General features: G+C 34.3%; 1 protein-coding gene across 13 annotated transcripts in view; it reads left to right on the forward strand.

Moving 5' to 3' along the window:
- Positions 1–12061, forward strand: part of LOC128994290 (cAMP-specific 3',5'-cyclic phosphodiesterase) — a 721667-nt gene that overhangs the window by 665151 nt on the left and 44455 nt on the right. For all 13 annotated transcript variants that reach the window (XM_054418717.1, XM_054418713.1, XM_054418723.1 and 10 more), the window contains one exon: positions 601–665. In XM_054418717.1, the coding sequence (XP_054274692.1) occupies positions 601–665 (65 nt within the window). The remainder of the gene's footprint in view (positions 1–600; positions 666–12061) is intronic.

A 12061-nucleotide genomic window follows, 5' to 3' on the forward strand; every position in this document is an offset into this window, starting at 1 on the left:
GTTGATATTCTGTGAAGATACATATTTACTAGCTTGCAATTTACGTTTCAATTATTCAGTTATTCTGTTCAAACCGACATTATCTTTGTATTCAACTTCAAGCAAGACCTCAACTCAACAGTTCTGTGCTGTTCCACCATTAGTTGTGTCTGTTACAGTTGGAATTAATTATCTTAGTTCTGCACCATTCCTGACAGCTGGAAAGATACGTTGCTGTTGATTGATTTTCAAGACATGAAATGTTTTGTAACGTTAAGCAATGAAAATTATTTTTATACACATTTGAATATTTCACTTGTCATTGAATTATTGAGCTAATAAATTATGCTTTCATTTATACTGGGCAACCCAAAAGAAGGGGTCATCAAAGGGCAATAACAGTTTAGTTACTGTGAATTTGATTCATAGCCAAGTTAAGATTCTGAGCCATCGAGGTCCGGCTTCTCTCGTAGCAAGAAGACTGGTCAATCCATCAGAAAGACCCATAAAAGGGCAATCGTTGGCTCTGGGGTCAAAGTTTGATTTTATTCCATGCAAAATTCGTATAGTTTGTGATTTTCTAAAGTTTGTACCCTCGATGACAGTGTTGTGCTTCCCCAGGTCCCGAAGGTCGTCGGGTGCGACGGGGGGGACGACGCCTCAAGTTCGGAACCTGACGCCTGGTGGTAAGTCTTTTAACTCAAATAAGATTTTTTTCTTTTTTGCTTCCATCCTATTTTAACTTGTTTTTTGTTGGTTATCATTTGTTTAGCTCTTTAGGAATATCAGTAAAATTGTGTGTTACATAATGATGTTGAAACTGCACATTGAGGTTTCAGAACTTTACACTTTATTTACTAAAGCTGTCCATGTATGTGTTCTAATATATTTGGCGAATTTTAAATTAAAAGTAAAGATCATTAAAAGTATGTTACAGAGCGGGGATAACTGTTCCATGGTCATTAGGCCATATAATGAAGCTTGATAATCAGCTAGCGTTAGGCATTAACAAAACCTTCTAATGCACCTGACCCTTCATTTCTTTTACTGAATCTTCTTTATTCTAGTTAAATATCATATCTCAAAAAAATATTGTAAAAACGCAGTTTTGATTTGATTTATACTTAATCGTTAGCAAAAATGTTTGTAGTGATGTATTTTGTCAAGTATAACAATCGTAGGAAAATATATTTAACTGATTTTAGTACTACGCACATGTTTATGTAGTACCCTAAAAACGCATCATAAAAAAAGTCCTGAAGTCCTTACTGTTTCTTCTTTGAGAAACATTTATTCATGTAACGTGTGTTAAAATAAACATACAGCAAACTGATAAACCTTAGTTAACAAGTCAAGTTTAAAGGTTAATTTCTTTGGTTCCCTTTGAATACGCATCCAAGTATATAGCATTTGAGAACTTTTCAGTGTCCTGTAAACAGAATGTTTTGTTTTTACTGTTTTAGAAAAACGTGAAGTTCTGCACGGGTTCATATTAAATCTAGATTATTAAAATATAAATTCAGTAGTTATAGGTTACAATGATGCTCACATCCATGACATAAAATACAAAAGCTATACGTGCTCCCTTGGTGGTGACAAACTACTACTTTCGGTGGTTGAATGTCGCATTTGTTATCCACCAGCCACCACAAAATTTTATATGTCAACCACCAATTTGATATGTCAGCCACCACAAAAAATCAAACCATCTAACACTCGCTACACGCTACACTGTTGACTATTTACAATGTACCCAGTCCAGAATCCAATGTCGTATTTAGCTCTTAAAGATTTACAGATCAATGTCATAGCAAATAACCGCTAACCCATTTTATGCCACAAAGCACGTGGACTGAACAACGGTTTCAGTTTCACTCTCAATCCCTATATTCGACGCGTGCTGAGGACGATGTTGTGACATGGTATCAGCAAACCACACGACTCAATTAACATGTCATCAGCTGTTGAGGCTGAACCCAATATAAAAGCTATCAGCACCACACACATGTTGACATGGTGATGTTTCACTATCAATCTCGAGGCTAAATGAATATCCTGTGACAAAAATGTGCTCTGGTTGGGTTGTAATTGATGTTTACCTGTTGTAAAGTTAAATACTTTCTTCGATTTTGCACATTACCTCAATACATGTACTAATTACCTTAGTATTTTGGTTTTTTTATCGGTCTTATTGCACACTGAGAGCTTAAATAAAATGCATATGTTAAGTTTCACATTTATTTTTTTCACTAACCTAGTAAAACGTAATCCAATTGAATATACATTTCTTTTGTTTCTATCTTTTGTTTATTGACAACTGCTGTAGTACAGAGCATCTACACTTTAAGTTTCCTAAATTTCAATGCGTAGAAATGTACTAATTCAAAGGTAGAAAGATCTAACATTATTGTTTGAATTTGGAACCCTACATGAAGAACAATGTAGATAGAATTAATCAAATCGACCTTGGAGTGTAAAATATTTTCCCAAATAATGGGTGAAATTGTTTTTTCTGCTCAAGGCTTCCTTCATTGTTTTAGTCACATACAGTTTGATGACATTTAGTTGAATTCCTTCACGTATATCGACTTGGTCGGCCTAGTTGTCGGAGGCGCCATGTAGACATCTTGGCACTCATCCAGGACCCCCCCCCTCCCCCTCCCCGATACACAGAACATAAGCCGAAACAGACCCATAAACGTCTCAAGCCTAAACTGTCCGTCAACTATTTAGTATAAATAACAATTTTAATTATTTGGTCAAAACATGTCCTAACAAAGGAATTCCCTCTTGCCAAATTGATAGAGCTAATATTCGAAAACTCTCCACTCAAATATGTTTTTTTTACATTGCATAAGATTTGGTCAAAACACCTTCAAAGAAGGGAATTGCTTTTTGCCAACATACAACTTCGTTATCCCAGACTACTTCCATTATTTAAATTGAGTTTCTATATTGTTTTGGAAACATCGAATTTTTATGATCTTTAAAAACTAAACTCGCATTTTTTCTTTTGTTCGTAAATCATGAGTTTTAAGTTTCGGTGTTGAATTTTATCTTCCCATGCATGCTGAACTGTTTTGTAAGTCATTTGTAGTGGTTCGATGACCAATCACTGTAATCTTGTTGGTATTTGGTTTATTCGGTTTGTTAACCAACACATTAAAATCAATTACCGTAGTCTTAAAACACTGAAACCATAGTAGGGAGGGATTTACATAAAAATACCTATAAGTGAATATTATACTTTAAATAATAAACCACTGCAATATTAACTATCACCCGGGATAAGAGATATATTTCTACAGTGCCTAATTTTAATGGAAAAAATATACTAACAACACCTTTTATTTATATAAACAATTACTAATACTATGAAAACATAAAAACTACACGATATATCATCTTTAATTGAGTGTAATTTATCTTTTAACCTAATTTAATTGGTATTTGCTGTATAAAAAAAAATATTAAGAAAAATCACTTGAGACTTCAACCTTCAAAGGAATTTCTCAATAATCAATTTTTCCTTCGTATACGTTGGGATAAATAAGTCGCTAAGGCTAGTTATTGAACTGAGTTGTAAGAAGAGCGACAACGCGTTCGAAATTCTAATTTCTTATTCCCAACGACACTGCAATATTTGTGTAGGAAGCTCTTCTGAATAAATAAATTTCCTGGAAAGCCTTCAGCTTGATCCGAATACAACTGTGAACTCCAAATCCAAGACTGTTTAGTTACACTTGAATCAATTCCTAAGTCCAACTTAGTTCATAGAAAATACCCACCCTTTAAATGTCAGTCAACACAAAGAAAGATATTTATGGATTATATTTCTGTTCCATATATTTTTTCTTTAAACACAGAATCTAGGAATTAAAAATATTACTTTATGTACTAGTTTTTGAAACTACTTCTTGTTGACACGCTAACTGCTTACTTAGTTGTATGGTTAAAAACCTTAAACGTCTATAATACAAATAGCTTTCGGAAACTGTCAAATAACCTTACGGTATTTGATAGAACTTACTCACATATTTTAAAGCTACACCAGAGTCATATTATGATTTCACGATTTTCGCCAAAACTATAATTTAGTAGTTCAGAACAGAATAGTCAAGCACACAAAAGTCTTGAGCTACAAATGTTATTTCATTTACTGGGGTACAAATTAAATTTGTTTCAGTCCCAAACTTTTACGCTTTAGAAAGCAAAGATTTAGAGAAGACCCATCGATAAAATGTCACAACTCCCATGTCTATGGGTCATCCATCAATACTTATATCACACTGACAGTATTTGTGAAATACATTTCTGATGTTTGTAACATTGACAAGAACGGAAATAAGCTAAATGTACGGTATGCATAGTTTTTTTTTATGTAGTAGACCTACGTTTGTTTGGAAATGTTTAAAAAGAATTTCTATTTTACTTTGATGGTAATTCGATTTTAACGTGTAAGAAGAATTTAAAGGCCTCCCTCTCCTATCATAATCAATATTAAAGATGTATTATTAAATTATTGTCATCACACTCATATACCATCATGCTCAAAAATAAGGAATCCATCACATTTGGTAACATAACATTTTTTATTTCTCTGAGATTAAATTGATCCATCAGTGTTGGATGTACAGTGGGAAGGGTCATAAATTGCAACATGTCATGTTCCCAACAAAGTGTATTTCCCACAATTCTCGCGGCGCCAAACTGCCAGCAGCTGGGCCTTGTCAAAGTTAAAACATCGATAAACATTAATCAATGCCTCCAACTTTTTTAGACTTATAATCCAAAATAAATTATTTCAAATGATAACGTCATTTTAATCATTGAGGGAGTTGTGATTTTTCAAAATGTCATAGGATGTATACACAATGATGCAACATTGTAAACGGAAAAAAATATGTTATATTAAATTGTTAGTTTGTAGGGATTTTTTCAATCATAATATGAAGTAGTAAAGGTAGTTTATGTGTATCTGTTTGCTTCGAGTAAATGCAAAAACGCACTGAACGAAAATATCTAAAGTTTTACTCAAAAGTTGATCATGTTCTTGTGCAAACACATATACCTATCCAAGTCCTAGAATATCCTCAAGATAATCCCAGTGGACAAGTTTCAAAGTTTTGTAGTAGAGTAAGTGGAAGTACATATTGATTAGTATCCTTAACACTATTCGTGCTGTCGACATGTTTAAACATAAAAGTTGCATTTATTTCAATGTTAAGCAATTGCGGGAATTCCCGTCATCAGCACCCAACGTGTTAAAACATAAAGTGAAACCAAAGTTATACATTTTTTTATACTAAGATCAAGTTGTTTGTTTAGTTCTGCCACACCACTGATTGAATCAGATCGATTTTGATAACACTAAACGAAACATTTGTGGGTTATTTCTATATTCGATAGGGGATGTGTAAGTGTTATCTACGGTTTTATAAAAAAAATTTAAAAAAACACATTTTCCCTTTATCCATTCAAGCCTCTTTTGGAAGCACGGATAAAGTAACCACTATTATTTTTCTAGTACGTGATACAGTAGCTTGAAATGTTTTCTTAGTATTTATTTTAAAATCTCGTCGAAAAATCTTCCTCCTACAAGTACGAGTAATTATCCCTCATTTAGACATTTATATTTATTTATGGAAAAATAACTATACGATAGTTTTGGTAAATATGAAGAATGAAAGTTAAAACCAAAGGTAGTAAAAAGCGGAGGGGTAGAATCACTGTAGTTCGAGTCGGTGGCAGGGGTTGACGTAAGAGGGGGGGGGGGCTGCGACGTTGGGCCGTCAGCCAAAGCCAAGCCCCCAAGTGGGTCACACAATGTCAATATCTTCCAAAATACTCCCGCGAATCGTGAGGTCATTCGCGTACGCATTGAAGCTACTAACCAGTCATCAATAATTGTCTATGGTTTTCTAGTAATCTATGTAACTATTCGTATGCCGGGACGGCTTATATTTCTGTGTGTGGCTAATATTTCTTTTGTTACGTTATGATTTTTTCTGTGTAATGTGTGTCTAGATATCGACGGGCATCCTATTGTTCCTGACTAGTCACTCAGTTTTGTGGCTTTTGCTATACAAATAATTAACTAGAACTTATCCATCGTTAAAGGTTAAGCTATTTGAAGTCTTGGACGTACACTTCATGTCACGTGAAACACTCACGTCGTCACACTATGTCGTGTATTGTGTGTTATTTTGTCTTGTTAATATCAGTTATTACGTTTGTTTAGCCAAATAGTATTTTTTTTCTTTATTGCATCTGCAGACAACTAAAGTCGCACTTCTTGAGGTTGTTATACATTTACAGCTTTGTGTCCCACGTGACCTTTCTGCATACCTAACTCTGCGGTAACAATAGTTGACAAATAAATTTCATTAAAATCAATCTTTCAGTTTAAATACATCCACAAACAGAAACTGAGTAGGCTTTCGTTATGATTTTTTTATCACTGTGATCACCGATACACGTCTTCGGCTATTGATACGAAAGCCTATTGAAAGCTATTGTCCATGAATCGTTTTGTCATTCGTGCTAAATAGTCAAGTATGTTGCATGGTAAACACTAAACAGTCCATGTTTGTAGCGTATTTTGTATGTCCATAGAGGCCCATTCTCAGCACCCCTTCAGCGGCAAGGGTGCCTGAAGTGTCCTCAGGACCTCTTGAATATGTTGTGAGTGGAGGGGGCTAAGGCCAGGACGGCTTTTATTTTCTCTTTACATGAAATACGACGCAGATGCACACAAGCTGTTGTGATTACCTTCCTTGATTTAGCAATGTTATCTTACAAATCGAAGGATTGTCAAATTAAGACTAATTGTACATATGGATTTAGATTTTAGGTTAAAAGCTTTTTGACTTACATTTGCTTTAAAATTGAATTCTTTTGACTCATTTTACATTATTAGCATGTTCTTTTACTAGATGTTGCGGGAAAATGTAAATCAGCTACAATTAAACATCAAACATTATCTTAAATGAGATAATATAGAAAACACGGCAAGTATCTTACATCTATGTTCTCTATAAGATACAATGGTCAATTTGGTCAAACCATTATTTTGGTAACATGTTAGTCCTATGAACACAGCTAATAGTTACACTATCAGTTACATTACCTATATAGTATAAACTTTAAGGTTCTAGATAATGTCAAAGATATTTAAAAATTTAATCATTATCAATGTTACTGGACAGCTATGTTCTCTGTCTGGCCACGACGGCTGGAACACCGCCAAACCGCATTTGTCGTGGTCACCTACAGTTGTCAGCACCACCATAGCATACATAGTAAACTAAATTAATTATATTAATGTTTTATATTCCATTTATTCTTTCACCGAAACATTTTATAATACCATTGACTATTGGATGTTCTCCTCTACTCTGAGCATTTTCTAAACAGATACAATCTAAAATTCTGAACCATCCCAAAGCGTATTCCCACAAATTTGCTATGATTTTAATAAATATGGATACTTTCCTGAAATGTCCCGATCAATGGCTTAGTAATATGTAGTTTTCAAATCATAATCTAAATCATATATACTCACGGGAGTATATTTCCATATTTTAAAATTGTTTCTCAGTCGTCTTCAATAAGATTTTTAGGATTTTTTAAATCTATAGATAGCCTGTTTTCCATTTAAGTGATAATTAACTAGCCACATGATGTTTGGGTCATTACGTAATCAGATAATTTTAGTACCATAGGCATTCAATAAAGACTAAACATTACAACTTATAACATTTTAAATACAGTTTACAATTTAAAACATATTCAACATATGAAACCAAAACGAAATTTAACAAATAATTTCCTATATTTTCAAAAATAAACCTAAAGTAGGTTCTTATTTGTTAATTTCATCTGTCCATTTTCCCGCATCCGACAAACAAATACCGGAACCAAATTATAAGTAAAACAGAGTACAATTTAACCCCATTTGTATCCCGAAATTCATTTTGAAAATAATTCTGCACCTGTCCCTTTTCTCACTTAACATAACAAAGATGTTTTTCGCTTTCTCTTCAACTTGGGCCATTTTTCACACAAGCTCATCACTTCCGTTTCCATCGTTTGTCATTTTCCTTGCCCAGTTCTTCTTTGTTATGATTTTTAATCAAGTTTTTTCTGACATTCTATGACAAATGTTTCAGTATACAATCTTTTGCCTTAATGTGTTCCCGACTTTATGAGTTATTTAGGACTGGCTATATTTAAATTGTTGTCAGTAAGATATTTCAGTATTTACAAAGTACTGTAATTTTAAAAACTATCTACTCGTATTTTTACTACTTTTCCAGCCATGTAATTCATTATTTTACGATTTTACAAAATCCACACAGTTGCTGTTAATTCGATAAAAATTTCATTAATTACTATAATAACCGTATTTTCATTGTCACCAATTTTTTTTTAGATCAGCAGCAAATGTGATTATCTTATTATCTTATACCATTTAACATAACACAATACTAAGTTTATCTTACATACATCTCTGTCCATTATTGATAAAGTATATTTCCCAACACAGTTAAACTAAGTCTAACTATCGCAAACTTTAAGCTATATTTTATTTTATTTAGGCTTTAAACTCATAATTAGGTCACATCAACTAGTTAACATTGTTATACGTATAAATAGAAACGATGTTTTTGTTACCTCCCCAATACACTTAGCTATAAACTTGTATATGCTCCGAGTTTAGCCGTAAAAGAGTCCTAAACCAATGCTTCATCAGTCGCGAAAAACAGGCTTTGTTTTCATCTGTTTTATGCCTCCTGCAAATCGAATTTCTCAAACCCCTCTGATAATACATTACCGCCTACTTTATTTTGCGTTTATAAGGTAACTAAACCCATTGAGGTATCTAATTCTCACAATGACCTATTGGTTTTCAAACTACTCTACTAACCATTAATGTGAGTAATACTAATACTCTCAACAGCTTCCCATAAACAGAAAGGTCAATTGTGTTTAAACTGCAAACAGTGATAAGGAGAGCAATATGACATTTGGTGTTATGGCTTCAGTAGGCTACTTGTTATCCGAGTATAATGCATTAATGAGACGAATATAAATGTGTGAAACAAAATACATATGGACAGTGAAAGTAGTATATTTTTATTCTTTTGCCTTATTCAAATTTCTCTTTGTGGCATCGAACATATTTCTTTTAAAACTTCCAACGCCCCTCGAAATTTTTCTTACTGACTACGCTTAGTGTGGCATAATTTCTCATAAAATTAATTCAGCTTTAAAATACTCTAAATTTCAAATAAAAGAGCTTGTTTGGTCAGGTTACGTAAGAAGAGATAATAAATAAGTTATAAAATAGTCATACACAGAGCCAATGCATTTATTTAAACAATATGCTGGAAAATTGGATAACAATGTCTATGGTTTAGCTGAGGGTGAATAATTTTGTTCGGGAAACAATGTCAAGTTATAGGAGATGTAACGGTTGTAAAATTTAGGTATGTATTTTTTTTTTTACAACATAATGTGAAGGTGATTTGAATCATCAGTTGAGCATATATTTTTTTCAACGAAGTAATAGTAACCAGATTGTAAGTTTTACAAACAGGAAGACAATCAGTCCTCAAATCATTGGTCAAGGGCCATAGTCAATATCAGTCAGGACGGCTGCATGAGCTCCGTGATGTCTCAATGAGTACTGCCATAGATGAAGTAATATAATTATATTATATATTATATTATAATTATATTACTTCATCTATGGTACTGCTCTGTCCCCTCCACCAAGGAGTGGGCACGGACCGCATGCGCACCAAGGTACGCATGGCCAACAAAACCACGGGGACCTGGTCTCTCGATCAGTTCCAGGTCCCTCATCACACATTGGAAATTCACTCTCACTCTGGGTAATTACTTAATAGTCTAGGACTTGTAAAAGTTAATCAGTTGAAAGTCATAGTGGAAATCAAAAATAATTATAATATTTCGATCATTTTAACTTTTTAATTAATTTCTGTATTTAAATCTTATTTAAAATATTTAAATAAATATTAACAGTAAATTAATTTTATTTTACTTTAAACAATCTTATTCAGGTCCGTGAGAACACGGTACCCTCGGGATTTGTTAAACAGTAAGATATAACTCAGTTAAAGTAAAAAATAAACCAACTAAACCACAATCATTCACGTCCGTGCAAGTACGGTTGACTAAATCAGTATTTTAATAAAAGCTAAAATAGTGAATTAAACTTAAATTATACAGGTCCGTGAGAATACGGTACCGTAGGGATTACGTAATAAATCAATCCAGTTAAGCCTACAGAATTTTAATTATCAGAGAAATAATAACCAATTAAACGTTTGTAAAGTAGAGGTTCATAACAGACACGGACTACTTTTAGATAGTTTAAATAGTATAAAATCAAAGTAGGCCCGTGCTGACTAAATAATACCTTGAGTATTGATTTGTGGGATAAATATTATTTACTAAATGATTCTGGAAAGCTTAGTGTAACGGTGGATGATTAATTAATATTGTACTCGCAGAATAGAGGCAAACTTAGATCATATACAGGTCCGTGCAAACACGGTAACCTTTAATCAGCTGATAATCATTGTAAATCGTCAGTAAAATCCTATACTCTAATACGAGCAAGGTTTGCTTGTATGTATGTATGTATGTATGTATGTATGCTTGCACCAAGATCTCGAAAACGGCTCCGACGATTTTCTTCAAATGTTGTAAATAGTTTATTTCTGGCCTAAAAACGAGTTTACTGCAGTTAGAACTGCCAACAAAAATCTAAATACGTAGAAAAATGAAACTGAAAATCACATTTTTTTAACATTAGTCTTATGGGTTGCTAGGTAACCATGTTGGCAGAATTAAATAACAAGGAAAAGGTAAACAACAGACTTGAAGTTGTAGCATGTGTTCATAATAAGCCAACTACCCACAGTATACTAGCAAATTACAAATACAGTACAAAAGGAAAAACATCAGTTGTTACTATTAAGCAAAGATTATACTGAAGATTAATCAATACATGATACCATGATACATTGTAGTCAAGGGTAGCAGTGAGAAGTCTGGGATCTGTTTATGACGATTAGATTAAGGAATCTGCAATCCTAAAATGCTATGGGAAGGGAAGGAAACAGGTCCGCGACGTAGGAAGTGGTGAAGGAAGTAGTAAAGGCAATCATAAAATGCTATGGGAATAGAGGGAAACAGGTCCGTGACGTAGGAAGTGATGAAGGAAGTAGTAAAGGCGAGCAGTCCGGAATGTGGGGACTGTTTATTACGATAAGATTAGGGTATCTGTAATCCTAAAATGCTATGGAAAGGGAGGAAAACAGGTCCGCGACGTAGGAAGTGGTGAAGGAAGTAGTCAAGGCGAGTAGTCCGGAGTGTGGGTACTGTTAATTACGATTAGATTAAGGTATCTGCAATCCTAAAATGCTATGGGGAAGGAGGGAAACAGGTCCGTGACGTAGGAAGTGGTGAAGGTAGTAGTCAAGGCAAGCTGTCTGGAGCGTGGGAACTGTTTGCAATACTAAAATGCTATGGAAAGGGAGGAAAACAGGTCCGCGACGTAGAAAGTGGTGAAGGAAGTAGTCAAGGCGAGTAGTCCGGAGTGTGGGAACTGTTTATGACGATTAGATTAAGGTATCTGCAATCCTAAAATGCTATGGGAAGGGAGGAAAACAGGTCCGCGACGTAGGAAGTGGTGAAGGTAGTAGTCAAGGCGAGCTGTCTGGAGCGTGGGAACTGTTTATGACGATTATATTAAGGTATTTGCAATACTAAAATGCTATGGAAAGGGAGGAAAACAGGTCCGCGACGTAGGAAGTGGTGAAGGAAGTAGTCAAGGCGAGTAGTCCGGAGTGTGGGAACTGTTTATGGCGATTAGATTAAGGTATCTGCAATCCTAAAATGCTATGGGAAGGGCGGAAAACAGGTCCGTGACGTAGTAAGTGGTGAAGGAAGTAGTCAAGGCCAAGGCGAGCTGTTCGGAGTGTGGGAACTGTTTATGACGATTAGATTAAGGTGTCTGCAATTCTGAAATGCTATGGGAAGGGAGGAA

This window comes from Macrosteles quadrilineatus, unplaced genomic scaffold (genome assembly GCF_028750875.1).
Source record: "Macrosteles quadrilineatus isolate MER2022 unplaced genomic scaffold, UCM_ALF_1.0 Scaffold_5__1_contigs__length_97177068, whole genome shotgun sequence".
Taxonomy (NCBI): domain Eukaryota; kingdom Metazoa; phylum Arthropoda; class Insecta; order Hemiptera; family Cicadellidae; genus Macrosteles; species Macrosteles quadrilineatus.